Source organism: Rhinoderma darwinii, chromosome 2 (assembly GCF_050947455.1).
Source record: "Rhinoderma darwinii isolate aRhiDar2 chromosome 2, aRhiDar2.hap1, whole genome shotgun sequence".
In the NCBI taxonomy this organism is placed as follows: domain Eukaryota; kingdom Metazoa; phylum Chordata; class Amphibia; order Anura; family Rhinodermatidae; genus Rhinoderma; species Rhinoderma darwinii.
The window spans coordinates 207,998,171-208,016,546 of NC_134688.1; the positions used below are offsets into that span (position 1 = coordinate 207,998,171).

The window sequence follows — 18,376 nt, forward strand, 5'->3', positions numbered from 1 at the left end:
GTGTCCTGGCAGTTATACATGGCAGTTGCACAAGGTCAGTGACAGGTAAGCTGCATTACCAAACCAGACAAACTAGCCCACGCTCTCAATATTAGATTTCTAACTATCTGTAAACAAAGATGTTTGCCACCGCTCTCATCATTATAGCTGCTCTTGGTTTTCAATCCTATCACCCATTTAAGACTTGCCCAAAAACAGTCTACATCAGTCCCTCTCTCCTTGCCTCGCCCATGTACAGCTCCCATTCACTATTCACTTTCCTCAGTCAACTTAACCCATCTCATCCCACTGCCCAACATAAAAATCACTCTCATAAATCACATAACCATATGCTGTCTCTCTGCATTCTCCTGCTACTAGCTGCAGGGGACATCTCTCCCAACCCTGGGCCTCCCTTTTCTTCTGCCAAGCTCAACCACTTACCTGCCACACATAGAAACCCTGCAAATCTTCTTGCCATTCCTTGTATGTCTTCTCCTGTCTCTTTTAACTGTGCTCTCTGGAACTCTCGGTCCGTGTGCAACAAACTCACCTTTATTCATGACTTATTCCTTTCTAACTCTCTCAACCTTCTGGCTCTTACAGAAACATGGCTACACCTGTCTGACACTGCTTCCCCTGCTGCTCTATCTTATGGTGGTCTCCAGTTCTCTCATGCCCCCAGAACTGAGAACAGGCAGGGTGGAGGAGTAGGTATACTTCTTTCCCCACACTGCACTTTCCAGGTCATTCCCCCGGTCCCCTCACTCACATTTCCCTCTTTTGAAGTCCACACCCTCAGACTCTTTCACCCTTTTCCCCTCCGAGTGGCAGTTGTCTACCGCCCACCGGGCTCACCCCGCCAATTCCTGGATCATTTTGCTGCCTGGCTTCCACAATTTCTATCCTCTGAAACACCCACTCTCATCATGGGTGACTTCAACATCCCCATTGATAACCCAATCTCCTCATCTGCCTCCCAGTTTCTATCTTTAACCTCGTCCCTCGGTCTGTCACAACTTACTAACTCTCCTACACATGAAGACGGGCATTCACTTGACCTGGTCTTCTTCCGGCTCTGCTCAGTTTCTGACTTTATTAACTCTCCTCTCCCGCTTTCTGACCACAATCTTCTCTGCTTTACTATCAAATATTCTCTGCCTCCTCAGGTCATCCCTACGTATCAGACATACAGAAATCTACATGCCATTAACACTGTGAAACTCATAGACAGTCTACAGTCCTCATTGTCCCCTATCTCTTCCCTCTCCTGTCCCAATCTGGCTGCCAAACTTTATAATAACACTCTCAAAAATGCATTGGATGAAGCAGCCCCCACTACACTCCGAACCACCCGACAAAGACGACGACAACCCTGGCACACGCCTCAATCCCGCTTTCTTCACCGGTGCTTGAGATGTGCTGAACGACTGTGGAGAAAATCGCATTTGGATGCAGATTTCCTCCATTACAAATTTATGCTCAAAACTTACAACTCTGCCCTTCACCGCGCCAAACAAGTCTACTTCACTTCTCTCATCTCCACACTATCTAATAATCCAAAACGCCTCTTTGATACTTTTCACTCCCTCCTTAGTCCTAAAGTGCAGACGCCAATCACAGATCTCAGTGCTGAAGACCTGGCCAATTATTTTAAAGTTAAAATTGACAACATCCGGCATGATATTATCTCCCAGTCCCCTAGTAACATCGATCCCCTTCCCCCCCGCACTCCCTCTTCTTCACTCTCAGCATTTGACCCAATAACTGAAGAAGAAGTCTCGAGGCTCCTCTCTTCTTCTCGTCCTACTACCTGCCCTAGTGATCCTGTCCCCTCACACCTCCTCCAGTCCCTCTCCCCAGCTGTCACTAGTCACCTCACTAAAATATTTAACCTCTCTCTTTCCTCTGGTATCTTTCCCTCCGCTTTTAAACATGCCATTATAAACCCATTATTGAAAAAACCAACACTTGACCCATCCAGCGCTGCCAACTACCGACCAGTCTCTAATCTGCCCTTCATCTCCAAACTCCTGGAACGCTTGGTCTACTCTCGCCTTATCCGCTATCTCTCTGCTAACTCCATTCTTGACCCCTTACAATCTGGTTTCCGCACTCTACACTCCACAGAAACTGCCCTTACTAAAGTCTCAAATGATCTCTTGGCGGCTAAATCGGACGGTAAATCCTCTCTCCTGATTCTTTTGGATCTCTCTGCAGCCTTTGACACTGTAGACCACAAACTCCTACTTAACATGCTCCACTCTATTGGCCTCAAGGACGCGGCTCTCTCTTGGTTTTCCTCCTATCTCTCTGACCGCTCATTCAGTGTGTCATTTGCTGGTTCCACCTCTTCTCCTCTTCCCCTTGATATCGGGGTTCCTCAGGGATCAGTCCTAGGTCCACTCCTCTTTTCTCTCTACACAGCTCCTATTGGACAAACCATCAGCAGATTTGGCTTCCAGTACCATCTCTACGCTGATGACACCCAATTATATACCTCTTCCCGTGACATCACCCCTGCTCTAATACAGAACACCAGTGATTGTCTGTCCGCTGTCTCTAACATCATGTCCTCTCTCTATCTGAAACTGAATCTTTCTAAAACTGAGCTCCTTGTGTTCCCACCATCTACTAACCTCCCTAAACCTGATGTCTCCATCTCTGTGTGTGGCACTATCATAACTTCTAAGCAGCACGCCCGCTGTCTCGGGGTTATTTTTGACTCAGATCTTTCCTTTACTCCTCACATACAATCACTTTCACGCTCCTGTCATTTTCACCTCAAAAACATCTCCAGAATCCGCTCTTTTCTTACGGAGGAAACTGCCAAAACTCTCATTGTTGCTCTGATTCACTCTCGTCTTGACTACTGTAACTCATTACTAGTCGGTCTTCCCCTCACTAAACTCTCCCCTCTCCAATCTATCCTCAATGCAGCAGCCAGGCTCATCTTTATGACCAACCGCTACACCAACGCCTCTAATCTGTGCCAGTCACTGCACTGGTTGCCCATCCCCTTCCGAATAAAATTCAAACTTATTACTCTCACCCACAAAGCTCTCCACAGTGCTGCACCTCCTTACATCTCCTCCCTCATCTCTGTCTACCACCCTACTCGGGCTCTACGTTCTGCCAACGACCTTAGATTAAAATCCTCCATAATCCGAACCTCCCACTACCGTCTCCAGGATTTCTCTCGTGCTGCACCCGTCCTCTGGAATGTGCTACCCCAGACAATCCGATTAATTCCCAATATCCACAGTTTTAAACGTGCCCTGAAAACACATCTATTTAGACAGGCCTATAACATTCCCTAATCTGACTCCTTTCCATGGCCCTCCATTTAGATTAGTCATCAGAATAAGATTCCCTCACACTCCTTCTCTTCATGTCCGTCATACACGGATAGTGGCTGGTGACCGGCTCATGCAGCTTTATGTTACCACCGCATGTGTATAAAAATGGCCGGACTATTGTGCAGAACAAACACTGTTACACTTTGTGTCTCCCTTATGTCCTCATAGATTGTAAGCTCTTGCGAGCAGGGTCCTCACTCCCCAGGTTTGAATTGTAAATGAACTTTGTCACTATGTAATGTCTGATATTGTTTGTTTCATGTTCCCTCTAAATTGTAAAGTGCTGCGTAATATGTTGGCGCTATATAAATAAAGATTATTATTATTATTATTAGAGGCCCCATAAAGTATTTATGGGTTAGTAATATGTATGTCATCTTGAGGGTCCATGCTTAGTGCATTGCCTTGTAGAAATCAGTCTATAATTTTGTCTCATAGGCATCAAAAGGAGCTGCCTAATATAGCAGAAAATTCTTATATGTTTGGAATACAAACGTTGTGTACATTATCCATTGGTTAAGGCAATAATATTGTCCTAGGACAAAGTACGGATGTAGCCATCTTTATCTTGACTCTGATAACTTGCTGCAGCGTGATATCACACAACTAAAACCATTGAAAAGTCATTGAAAATGTCAAGATAAAGGATCTTGACACTGTGTATTTAATGTGTTAAAAGTCAAGATAACAATGGCTACATGTGTAAATATGTGTTGATCAGAAATGTCTTGGTTATTGTAAGAACCTGTATTTTATCGTATCCGTTACTTTAGCCATGTAAAGCGGCTGTAGCTCTATATCAACACAGCTGCTGGATCATTGGTAACATTAGATGATGGTACAGTGCTAGGACAACCTTTACCCATTTTCCCCAGGGACAATGTAAAAATAAAATAAAAAATGAACATACCTGGTATCGCCACGTCCATAAACGTCCGAACTATTACAATATGTCATTAATAATAATATTTATTAGAATCGCTGTTTTTTGGACACTTCATTTCCCACAAAAAAATTTATAAACAGTGATGAAAAGAAGTCTCATGTACCCAAAAATGGCACCAATAGAAACTACAGCTTGCCCTGCAAAAAATAAACCTTGATACTGCTCAATCGACGGAAAAAAAAGTTATCGCTCTCAGAATATGGCGACAAAACTCAAATTTTATTTTTAGCAATCAATTTTTAGCAATCAATACGTAAAAGTAGTAAAACATAAAAAAAATATACATAAATTTGGTATGGCCGTAATCATATTGACCCGCAGAATAAAGTTAACATGTCATTTTTACCACACAGTGAACGCCGTAAAAACAAAACCACCCAAAAGATTGAGGAATCGCAGTTCTTTTCCTATTCCACCCCACAAATATTTTTTTTATAGAAATATATATAAGGTATGACATTTGGAAGAAGGCGAGGAAAAAACTATAGTGAAAATCCAAAAAATGGCAGCGGCAGGAAGGGGTTAAATTATAAATAATGTTAAACAAAGGTACTTGAGTTTAACATTTTACAAACTGTACTATATTATAAAGCCATGTAATAAAAACAATAGACAAGTAACATTTGGCTCCAACGAGGGTAATTTCCAGTTATCAGTTTGCTTCTTCTCAGCTGAGAAAACAATATTTTAATGTTTGGGGAAGCATGCTGGCAAATGCTTAATGCACTTATTTACCTAATACATCTACTTTGAGTAGGATACAGAAGGACATTAATGTTTTTGACTGTAAAGTAAAGGAAGCCTGAATGGTTTTATTTTGGATTATATGTAAGTCCTGCCTATTGAGCCGGGTGTTCTGATCACATGAAGCAGAGTATCGTATTTTATTAGAGGAAAGGAGTCCAAATTGTCTGAACACAGTAATCCCATAATCATATAATCTGAGCGTAGAAGTCAAGGCGTGCCAGAAAGTAGATTTTAGATAACTGTAGATTTTACAAATGTACATTTTCTGCTTGTCACTAGTGGTAAAAAAAAATGTGCCAGACTTTTTATCACCTACTGTAAATTTCTGAACCTTATATTCCAAAATAAAAAATGAAGTAGTACTCTCATGGAAAAAGGAAGACGGCCTAGGAATGCACCCCTAGACTCTTCATTTTGAAACGTGGGTATTACTCTTGCGTAATATTTGGCTATCATTTTGTTATATTTATATACAGTATGTACTATTATACATGGTTAGCATTTCCACTTTTGATATGATAAAAGCAGTTAGATTTAATTTATTCAGTAGACTATGGTTATATGACACTTGCCATTTACTACTCAGAAGCGCTTTACTATAATTACTAAGTATGATGTTTAAAGTGACAGCCCATATTTATGTACGTCTTAGTTCATAATGTCTGTCCGTGCTTTAAGGCCTTTTTACAAACGAGCACTTGTTCCCAATCATTGCCCTGTGTAAACAATGCAGTGATCAGCCGATAAACATTCGTTCATTCATCGGCTGATCACATCTTTTATGCGGCCAAAAGAATGATTGCTTGTCGGCAGCACATCTCCCATGTAAACAGATATCCCGTCAACACAATGCAAAATGTATGAGTACGAACGATCGTATTAAGGATAGTTCATCCCCATACATTCCGACCATTGCTCCATGTAAATGGAGCTAAACGAGCAACGATCAACGTGCTATATTGTCGATCAACTCTCGTTACCCGAAATTAAATCTAGCGATGTAAAACCATCCTTAGAATACCCCTTGTACTAATAAAGATGTGAATATTGTATATTGGTCTGCTGCAGTTATGTTTTGGAGTTTTTCAGTTATCACATACTGGTCCAATAATATAGGGCACTATATTTCAGCTTGACGTGCGTTAGTGTATATTCTTTATGCAGTGCAATATGGCAGTGCAGTATGGGCATGAATTTTCACTTGGTTACATATTGTCATTTGTCATGTTAGTTTTTCATGGGCATTGCACAGAACAGCGTAAGATAACTAATACCACCTTACTGTGCCAATATCCTATGTGCATAAAAGTAGTACCACCATTAAGCAGACAATCTCTGTTTGATATAGAAAGTGTTAGGGTATGTTCACACGGCCTATTTTTAGCCATTTTTCGGGCTGTAAACCCCCCAAAAACGGCAAAAAATATGGAAACATCTGTCCATTGATTTCAATGGGAAAAGTGGCGTTTCGTTCCCACCGGTCGTTTTTTTATGCGCCGTTTCTAAAAAACGGAGCGTAAAAAAATTCCCATAAAAAAGAAGTGCATGTCACTTCTTGAGTTGTTTTTGGAGCTGTTTTTCATTGTGTCAATAGGAAAACAGCTCCAAAAACTGCCGTAAGAAACAAATCAAAAATCGCCTGATGCGTATAAAACGGCTATAAATCAGAGGCTGTTTTCCCTTGAAAACAGCTCCGTATTTTACAGCCGTTTTTTGTTAAGGTGTGTGAACATACCCTTACTACCTTTGCAAGGTGACAGATATATTTTCAGTTTATGTTCTCTTTATTATAGGAAGTGGGAAGCTATAAACAGATAGTACAGCTATAAACAGGTCCCTTTGTACCTGTGATCGGTGGTGGACCTAAGGGTATGTTCACACGGCCTATTTACGGACGTAATTCGGGCGTTTTTGCCCCGAATTACGTCTGAAAATAGCGCTTCAATAGCGCTGACAAACATCTGCCCATTGAAAGCAATGGGCAGACGTTTGTCTGTTCACACGAGGCGTATATTTACGCGCCGCTGTCAAATGACGGCGCGTAAATAGACGCCCGCGTCAAAGAAGTGACCTGTCACTTCTTTGGCCGTAATTGGAGCCGTTATTCATTGACTCCAATGAATAGCAGCGCTAATTATGGCCGTAATTGACGCGGCGTTCAAGCGCCTGCACATGCCGGTACGGCTGAAATTACGGGGATGTTTTCAGGCTGAAACATCCCCGTAATTTCAGCCGTAACGGACGCCCTCGTGTGAACATACCCTAACAGTTAGACGTCCACTGCTCATACATCAATCACAACACTTTAAAAAAAAACAAAAAACATTCTACACCTAGTGGGAACTGGCTCCGGCTATTTGGATTTTTTTTTTTCCATACAAACTGTTACATGTGCTTCATAGATGTGGGACGCTAGGTGGGACAATTTTTCTAAAACTAAGATTTGTTCACCTAAATCCATATACAGTATACATTGATGTGTTGAAGTAAAAGTGTTAATTAAAAACTATACAAGAATGGAAGACACTAAGTATATAGTAATAGGATACTGCAGTGTATTATTTCCTTGGGAAAATAAAAAGATATTTAGGTCAAAGTAATTGATAAGAAATCATACCACGAATGTTATTCTCTCTATTCTAGCCCAGGTATGAATACTAACTTGAGTAAAGAAGTAAAGAAGGGTAAAGTATTGCAAATTATGGAGCTACACAGCAACATTAATTTGCTGCTATTTTGGATCACTCAATTTAGAAGGAACAGCGCTCAGGTTCCTAACTTTACCTCTTTCTAGCTAAAAAGACTTAGAGGGAACATTGGCTCCTTCCATGCACTTCTATCGGAGTTGCAGAAACAACTGATAATGCCTGCCTAAACAGGCAGGACTGGAGTCCGGGGACACTCGTTCTCAACATAGATGTGGGTCCAAGAGCATGGATCCACATCTATCAGACATTTATGGCATATTCTGTGGATATGCCATAAATGTCTTAGATGGGAATAACCCTTAAATAAGGAAAATACAATGATAAAAATTATATAGGAAAGTGTTCCTTTGATGAGATTCAGTTCAATGCATTACTTTGTTTTGTACTGTCTTACCTCTGCAGTAAGGATTTCCTCTTTCCTATCAGGGTGCACTCACACGTGGCATACTTGCATTGTATTTCCACAGCGTGAACTTACGCTGTGGAAAAATTTACAATGTATGCCTATGGGAAAAATATTCTGCCACGCAAGAACTAGAGAAATCTGTTTGTGTTGCAGAATATTTTTTCCATAGGCATACATTGTAGTTTTCTGCAGCATATTTTTACACTGCGGAAATACAAATAAAGTACACAACGTGTGAGCGCTCCCTTTATGTAAGGGCGCATGCACATGGCATTAACAAGTGGTCCATATTATGGCTCTCCGTGAGCCACTTTTTCTAGAGTAGAATATCTTTGTAATACGAAATGTGTTGGCGAATATTAACATTATTTTCTCATGGATGTATACAGAATCATATATGTATAAAATAAGAGGTACAGGATGGATCAATATAAATGTGCTCTGGATTACGGAACCATACCGTAGAGATACATAGTGTGCATGAACCGTTTGGTGTATTGTTCCATATATCAGAGGCATTATTCATTGGAAACAATGAGGCACATAAATCAAACCAAATGTGGCAGAAAAGTGGCACATTGTGCATTTTTCCAATTGGTGTACTTCATATATATGCAAGACAAGCACTATTTTAATTTTATTTTGCAACATGCACAGCAGATGCATAAAAAAAATAGCTTAACAATGAAGGCACAAACTTATTATTGACACTAGTTTTTGACACAAAATACTTTCACACATGTACTGTATGTAGTGGAAGAAAAGTTTGTGTAGTGGGCGACGACTTAAGCCGAATGCGTGTGCCATTTTGATATATTTTGCACACTTGTTTACCAAATTAAAAGTCTTGTTCTCCCTTTGCAAAGTATCAGTATTAAAAAATATTTGGATACAATGTGCCCATTGTGTTCATATGTACAGCATTTGTCCATTTGTCCTATTCCCCTAATACCACATGCACTTTGATGCACAACTTCAAAAACAAAGGGTCATATTTTTTGACACTGAGAATTATGGGTTAGCAGCTTTTCTGGTGCCCATGCTCTACATTACTGCAATTGTGGAGAACAATCAATCAGCAGTTCCGACAGCTGTATTCCAGCCCTGAAAAGAAGTGTAATGAGGCCAAGAAATAGAGATGAGTTAATGTTTACTCTGTTTATAAGAAAGTTTTTAAATTTCCCTCATTCTGTTATTTATGAATTAATTATATCATAAATTGGTACTACTTTCCCAACATAACTATGTTTCGTTTTTTTGTGCCAAAACAGAATTTTCACATGTGACATTTTTTTTTATATGTTTTCGCATCCAAATATTTCACAACGTCCCAAAAAGACACAAAAACGTCACGTGAGGACAAACCATAATACAGACTAAACTTTTTTTAAAGAATATCCAAGTATATCTAGAAACTAAAAAAATATATTGAAGTATTGAAAAAAACATTTTCTCTTTTTATTGATGATATCTTTCTGGATTCAGATGATTAAGATGGTCAAGTGTTCAATATCTACCTAAAGTATTCTACATTTGCTGTGTTTAGATCCACTTATATTAAATGAATGGCTCCTATACATTGTTACTGATTATTGGCAACAATGATGTATAATGCAAAAGAATTAGGCTCATGCACATGACAAAGCCTGTACAGCGATACAAGGCGTCCCTATGGTACTGTATACGGAGCCGTAGGAATTCCGAGTGTAGCCGTATGGTGCCTTTGCAAATCACAGTATTTTTACTTATAGAGTCCCGCCAATGTTACTTTCCCACCATATCTGACATTGGACATGTAGAAATGCAACTGCAAACTGGGTGGCCCAGTCGCTGAGCCAACCAAATTACACCCAGCGCGTATCGTGCACAGGTACTCGCTCGGTGTCGTACAGTTGCCTTGGCAACTGTACTGACCAGCAGTTGCGGCTCTCCACGCCCGATGTCAGATCAGGTTTGACAGTAAAATTGGAGAGACATTATAAAAACAATGCTTCTAGTGGACTATACCTCCTTAATAGGGCATGTAGTGGAACATGCCACAATTGTTTGTCTCACGGACTGTGAGAAAAAACCTCCATATACTTCCATATGAAATCAGATGCACATGGATATACAGTATGGCTGTAACTGTTTCTATAGGTGCTGTACCATTTAGATTGTAAGCTTTTACAGGTAGGGACTGCTCTCTTTTTGTCTCATTGTTTGTTAATTTGTTTTGATTACTTGTCATTTTTCTTGTTCATTACTAAGGGCCTGTTCACATCGGCGTTGCCCTTCCGTTGAGGGGTTCCGTCGGAGGTTTCCGTCGGGTTAACCCCTCAACGGAAAGGCAAACAGAAACCTTAGCTTCCGTTTGCATCACCATTGATCTCAATGGTGACGGAAACTTTGCAAATGGTTTCCGTTTGTCACCGCTGTGAATGGGTTCCGTTGTTTTCACGGAATCAATAGCGCAGTTGACTGCGACCTATGAAATGCGCAAATATTATGAAACTTCATTAATAATTAAAGATTAATCAGTGTAAATCAGTAGGAGTCATATATAGAATATTGTGAATTTAAAAACAGCCATTAATCCAATACAGTCCTCAACTGTATATGAAGTGTGCATCTCTGTTATTGTAAAAGCTGTGTCTATATATATATATATATATATATATATATATATATATATATATATATATATATATATATATATATATACACACATGTATTTTTTTTAAACAATGTTTTATAATATTTAATATATATATTGTTTCCTTGCAGTAAAGAAGCTTAATATGAAGGCCAACATTAACATCACTGGTGACACACTTATAATGAAATTTCACCGGCCAAATCAAAGTATCAAGCTTGAAGGTTTTATTCTGGGATATGGTAGCAACTATTTCACAAACCAGTATATCCAATGGCCAGATAATGGGAAGTCATACATAACAGATGTCGGTAAGTGTTTCCCTTTATGTTTAAGAAAATTCTTAATTTGTTACTTTCAGATCTATAATATTATAAAATGAATTATTATAACTTAACCATAAATCCATGGTGTCATGTATTAAATGGTCTAATACATAAGCAGGACATGCAATGGTCTAGGGTGCTACCTTTACAGGAGCAGAGCAGTCAAGTTATAACCTGAAACCCTCTATTTGTGAGCACCATCTTCCTTAAGCCCTAGCAATGGTAATAGGGTCATTATATTACACCATCCACAAGAGACTGGGATTTGTAGAGTGTAATTAAAGAGAATAACTGGTATTAAAAATGTAATTTAGTTACCTATCCAATGTAAAGTAAACATGCTATCAGAATCCATAATGTAGCTTTGGTTACCCAACTTATTTTGTTACTAAACACTGGTTAGCGGAGATCTCATTACGGTATGTTTTATAAGACAAATACATCTTGCTCATGTACAGTTTATGTAGGAAAATCTAAGCAGGAAAAGTATAAATAAACACAAGAAGATGGAAAAGGTTTAAGGGAAAAAACTGGTTTCCATCCTTTTTACCTAGTTCAATTTCCACTCATATGTTTTTCAGGACTCCGCTCTGTAAAGCATTAGTATGTCATGGGATTTTCACTTCCACCTTGGTAGCCGCAAATCATTTTTCCTGTTGTAGATGTTGCCAAAGCCGTGACAACCTCTACAGAGCTGTGGCTTGGCTAGTTTAGTTTTTAGCAGCTGGGGAGAAAATTATTTATGAATCCATGTCCCTTGGAGTGGTGGAGGGCTGCAATGCCTATGAACATCCTTGCTCTCAGTAGATATTACATATTGAGTACTATTAAAGGGAATGTGTTGCCAGAAAAACATGTTGTTTTTTTTTAATTAAACATTTAGTGTGTAGGTGATTAAACATTGTTCAAATTTTTTTATTTTTTTTCACGAGTCAGGAAATATTATAAATTAGATTCTAATTTATAATATTTCCCATTGCTGGTCACTAGATGGAGCTATTCCCAAAATTGCAGCATTGCAAAATTGGGTAAAAAGCCCTCGCTCTAGTGAGCTCTCAGCATCCCCCCCTCCTTTATCCTGGCTAGTGCCGGGATAAACGAGGGGTTTGAACGGTCTAACCTCCTACACTGTGTGTCGCCATTTTTTGAGCTAACACACAGTGTAGAAGGTTAACATACAATAATAAACGTACACAAACACGAACATACATTGAAATCTCTTACCTGCTCCTGCCGCCGCGGCTCCCTCCGGCCCGTCCGCTCCGTCTGCTGCCGCTGGTCCAAGTGCACAAGTCCGGAAGCCGCGACCGGAAGTAGTAATCTTACTGTCCGGCCGCGACTTCCGGTCCACAGGAAAATGGCGCCGGACGGCGCCAATTTCAAATTGGACTGTGTGGGAGCGGCGCATGCGCAGTTCCCACACAGACGGCGTACACAGAAGTGGATGGGACGGGAGCCGTTCGCAGTCCCTATGGGACTGTGGCTGCCGTATTCCATGTCTGTATGTGTCGTTAATCGACACATACAGAAATGGAACAAAAAATGGCAGCCCCATAGGGAAGAAAAAGTGTAATAATAAGAAAAAGTAAAACACAAACACACAAATAAATATAAACGTTTTTAATAAAGCACTAACATCTTTAACATATGAAAAATAAATTTGTGATGACACTGTTCCTTTAAGTGCATTCACAGTAGAAAGTTGTTGTTTTTTTCTTTAAAGTGGCATAGTTAATTATATATCTAGATTAGGAGCTTTCAAAATATGTTGGATTTCTTCATCAGACATAATAGCACTAAACATATATCTATATTGAAAGGTATCTAAGTAGTAAATGCTTTATGTACAAATCAGTAACAATATTCATCATGGTTACATCAATATGTTGGTCTGAGCTGGCCATTTAAATACTGCTAGGATGGGACCTGGAAAATTCTCCTAACATGGATGTGACTTTACTAAGGACACCTTTTATAGAACTGGGAAGGACTCCACCCCTCAGAACAGGGTTTTTTCTGCATGGCATGTAGTGCCAATGTTGAGAAGACAGCGTCATATAGTTGCTTCAGATTTATCATCTGAGTATTCATGTTGTCAATTTCCCATTCTACCACATTGTAAAAGACTTCTTCTGGGGTGAGATCTGTGCCATTGGAGTATAGTTAGCTTATTCTCAGACCAGTTTGAGATGACTTTGGGACATCGCTTGGTAGCTTGCTGAACAAAAGAAATTAGAAGACTGTGGCCTGAAAAAGATGCATATATGGTCAGTAAGAATGATCAGGTAGGATACAACATTTCAGCAATGGTCATTTAGTATTAGTTTATTATGTGTGCCAAATGTACATTCTGAATACCTTAATATCCCAAAACCAACCTGAACTGTTAACAAAAGTCAGGATATCAACTAAACCTAAGAGGAGTTTTCCGTATGCTACTGAATCAGCGTGCAGTGTAATAAGATGGCCACACAGATCAAATAACTGTTGGCTAAAATTTTTCCCCATTATTGCCCAGTAATCTGCTCAGTTAAGTGACGTGGCATTTCTATGGAAAAACATTATGATCAGCCATGAAAATTAAGCACAACAATTCTAATTGCCCCCTTGATTTCCCGAGAGAAGACGCATAGTGATGACTAGTAGCCTCACCGTTACACATCTTAGACTGCTTGTAAATCTGGAAGGATATCTGCCAACCAACATCAAATGTGTATGGGCAGCTTTGCAGACAAAAAATAGAGTTTTCATTGTTGTATATTGTAAAAAACAAACAAACACTAGCTATATATTTTTTAGCGAATAAACTTGCTAGGTCTTAATTATCCATCCTTTGGTCTGGGCAGGCTCAGACTAGGATCCATTCTGTGTCCATAAATAAATGGCTTTGCAACATAAGAATTGCAAATTGTACAAGACATGACTTGTCCAAGATTGTAGTAGAATTAAATTTTTCTTTTGACCTTTGCCTGGCCAGCCTTAGGTCTTTGTTCTCTGTACATAAAATTGGCTACTTACCTTTGCATATTGATAGAGAGGTTCATTGAGATTAGAAAACTAGTATGAAGTTTGTTGTTATCAGGAACCGTGCCTGCAGGTATATCAAATTATCAGATGTCCATTGATCTTAATAAGATGAATACCTAAAGATCAGTGACTGACCTACTGACCTTTACACAGTGTCCTGAAGGTACGAAGCCGATAATAAGGTCACTTCTAAAATCTCACCTGCCAACAATGCTAAATTTATTACATATTATTAAAAGTAGCGACACAAAAAGAACATGTAAACTAATATTTGTAGTTGGACAAGTCCAGTAGTTCTGTAAACATTCTCTAATGATGCATTAATTGCTAACCACTGGAAAAAGTACTATAGTAGCACACGGTCATAGATCCGTAACATGAATAAGGAATGCCAATTATTTCCATTCAGAATCTTGTACATTGCATTTTGATTTATGGATTTAGTAAAATGGGAATTCCAGCTGGCTCCTTCTCCGCAGTCACCTGCAAGCAATTAAATGACTGATGATGAATTTAGCAAATAGCTAAGTAAAGTTGTAGTACATAACATATATGGTATATGATGGAAATGAACTAGAATTCTTGTAGAAATATAGTTCTATAAAAATCTAAAGCAGATCACTCAAGAATGTAAAATAATAGGCTGAATAGTCCCTGCGCCAAGTCATATTAAAGTTCATCCTGTACAGAACTCTTCTGCACAATACAACTACATTTTAACTATGTAGTTTATGTGCATTTTTAGAAATTAAAGAACATTTCATTTTTCAGAACACTGCATACAATAAATACCTCACAACACTTGGTCATGTTATTAAAGAGACTCTGTCACCACATTATGAGTGTCCCATCTTCTACATAATGTGATCGGCGCTGTAATGTTGATTACAGCAGTGACTTTTATTTAGAACAACTATCATTTTTGACAAAGTTATGACCTATTTTAGCTTTATGCTAATGAGTTACTTAATGCCCAACTGGGTGTGCTTTTACTTTAGACCAAGTGGGCGTTGTGGAGAGAAGTGTATGACGCTGACCAATCAGTGACCAATCAGCATCATACACTTCTCTCCATTCATTTACGCTGCAATAGTGTTCTTACTAGAACACTATAAGCAGCCACATACACACACATTAACGTTACTCAAGTGTCCTGAAAGTGAATATACTGTACATTACCTCCAGCAAGGACGGGATGTGTATTCAGAATCCTGATACTTCTGTAGCGTTTGTGCTTGATTTACAGCAGAGCAGGCGTAGTCTCGCTGTAAATGACAGCTTACATCGTAATCTCGCGAGACTACGCCTGCTCTGCTGTAAATCAACCACAAACGTCACAGAAGTATCAGGATTCTGAATACACATCCCGTCCTGGCTGGAGGTAATGTCTATTCATTGTCAGGACACTTGAGTAGCGTTAGTTTTTGTGTATGTGGCTGCATATAGTGATCGAATAAGATTACTATTGCAGCGTAAATGAATGGGGAGAAGTGTATGACGCTGATTGGTCACTGATTGGTCAGCGTCATACACTTCTCTCCACAACGCCCACTTGGTCAAAAAGTAAAACACGCCCAGTTTGGCATTAAGAAACTCATTAGCATAAAGCTAAAATAGGTCATAACTCCGTCAAAAATGATCGTTTTTCTAAATAAAAAAACACTGCTGTAATCTACATTACAGCGCCGATCACATTATGTACAAGATAGGCCACTTATAATGTGGGGACAGAGCCTCTTTAAATACCTATTGATAATTTAATCACTTTACATGTTTTGCTTTGATTGTTAGGCTGAATAGTCTTTCCTCGCAGGGATCCTGGTTGGCATGTTTTCTAGTGTAGTCATTTAGCACCAGTTGTTGGGTACAGGTAACTAGCTGTGTAAATGGCATAAAAAAAAATAAATGAATTGCTTAACCCCTTAATGACCAGGCCATTTTGCACGTTAATGACCAAGGATTATTTTTTGTTTTTTCACGGTCGCATTCCACGAGTCGTAACTTTTCTTTTATTCCGTCGACATAGCCGTATAAGGGCTTGTTTTTTGCGGGACAAGTTGTATTTTGTCATTGCACCATTTTTAGATGCTTATAATATATCGATTAACTTTTATTAACTTTATTTTAGGAGAGAATTGAAAATAAGCAGCTATTCCAGCATTGATTTTCATGTTATAAATTTACGCCGTTTACTATGCAGCGTAAATAACATGTTAACTTTATTCTATGAGTTGGCATGATTACGGGGATATCAAATATGTAAAGGTTTTAGATGTTTTCCTACATTTGCACAATAAAATCCCTTTTAGAAAAAAATGACTTGTTTTTCATCGCCGCATTCCAAGAGCCGTAACTTTTTTATTTTTCCGTCAATGTGGCCGTATGTGGGCTTGATTTTTGCGGGCCAAGGTGGGGTTTTCATTAGCACTATTTTGGGATACATAGGACTTAAAGATTAACTTTTATTGAATTTTTTATGGGGGGAATGGGAGAAAAGAGAGAATTTTGCCGTTGTTTTTTTGCGTTATTTTTGGACGCCGTTCATCCAGCGGTTTAATTAATGTGTTCATTTTATTGTTCAAGTCGTTACAATCGCGGGGATACCATATATGTGTATGTGTTATTTGTTTTGACACTTTTACTAAATAAAACCACTTTTATTTTATTTTGACTGTAAATTATTATTTTCTTTTCACAAACTTTATTTAACTGATTTACATTTTTTTTTTTTGTCCCACGAGGGGACTTCACTATGCGATCTGCTGATCGCATATATAATGCTTTGGTGCCCTCTGTAGATGCTGCCACAGTGCCCTCTGTAGATGCTGGCACAGAGTCCTCTGTAGATGCTGCCACAGTGCCCTCTGTAGATGCTGCCACAGTGCCCTCTGTAGATAATGCAACACACCCCTAGACAGGGCCGGCCCTAGGATAGATGGTGCCCTGTGCGAAATGATCTTTCGGCGCCCCACCCCATCATTAAAAAAAAATGCCCTATAAAAAAATTATAATGCCCCTTTAGTGCCCCCATACAGTATAATAATGATATTTAATAATATAATATATTACAACCCCTTCAAGGACACAGTATTTTGTCCTCTAATTGTCCCCACAGTATTATTCCATCTGTAGTACCCCTACACAGTATAATGTCCGCTTAGTGGCCCCCACACAGTATAGTGTCCCCTGTAGATTTTGCCATACAACCTCCCTGTAGACAGTGCCATAATTCCCCACCTCCTTTTTGTAGATCGTGCCATACAGCCCCCCACCTCCCCCTTGTAGACATTGCCATACAGTCCCTCACCTCCCCCTTGTAGACAGTGCCATACAGCCCCCCACCTCCCCCTTGTAGACAGTGCCATACAGTCCCACACCTTCCCCTTGTAGACAGTCCCATACAGTCCCCCACCTCCCCCTTGTAGATCGTGCCATACAGTCCCCGCACCTCCCCCTTGTAGGCAGTGCCCCCAAACAAAAACAAAAATTGTACTCACCTAGGCCCCGTTCCCATGACGAACTGAGCTGCTCCATGACGGGACCCTGTAGCCTAGTACAGAATTTCCCAACCTTTTCGGACTCGAGGCAGCACTGGAAAAACAAAATTTCCTCAGGGCCCCCCTACCAAAAATTGTTTTGAGAAAGACAGAAAACGGCTAAGAACAAGCACTACACTCGTAGGGTATGTTCACACACGTTTTTTGTAAGGCAAAAAAAATCTGCCTCAAAATTCCTTCAGCAACTGACAGCTTTGTTTGACCTTTTTTTTGTTGTTTTTTAAGCTGTTGAAGCGAATGCAATAGACGCTGGAAAAAAAAGCTCCAAACGGGCGCCGCAGGTATTTTCTGCCTCCTATTAATTTAAATTGGAGGTAAGAGGTGGAAACCACTTGAAGACCATCAGCCCCCCACTCACAGTAAAATGACCATCAACCCCACACTTACAGTAAAATGACCATCAGCCCACCACTCACAGTAAAATTACCATCAGCCCCCCCCCACTCACAGATTCCCCCTGTATGTAGAGCCACACAGCCCCTTGTAGGTAGCGCCACAGAGCCCCTTGTGGGTAGCGCCACACAGCCCCTTGTAGGTAGCACCAGACAGCCCCCTTGTAGGTAGCGCCACACAGCCCCTTGTGGGTAGCACCATACAGCCCCCTTGTGGGTAGCGCCAGACATCCCCCTTGTAGGTAGCGCCAGGCAGCCCCCTTGTAGGTAGTACCACACAGCCCCCTTGTAGGT

General features: G+C 39.9%; 1 protein-coding gene across 1 annotated transcript in view; it reads left to right on the forward strand.

Moving 5' to 3' along the window:
* The window catches only part of ABI3BP (ABI family member 3 binding protein), a 365,114-nt gene that overhangs the window by 79,825 nt on the left and 266,913 nt on the right, over nucleotides 1-18,376 (forward strand). The window contains exon 2 of the mRNA XM_075852779.1: nucleotides 10,912-11,091. Coding sequence (XP_075708894.1) covers nucleotides 10,912-11,091 — 180 coding nt within the window. The remainder of the gene's footprint in view (nucleotides 1-10,911; nucleotides 11,092-18,376) is intronic.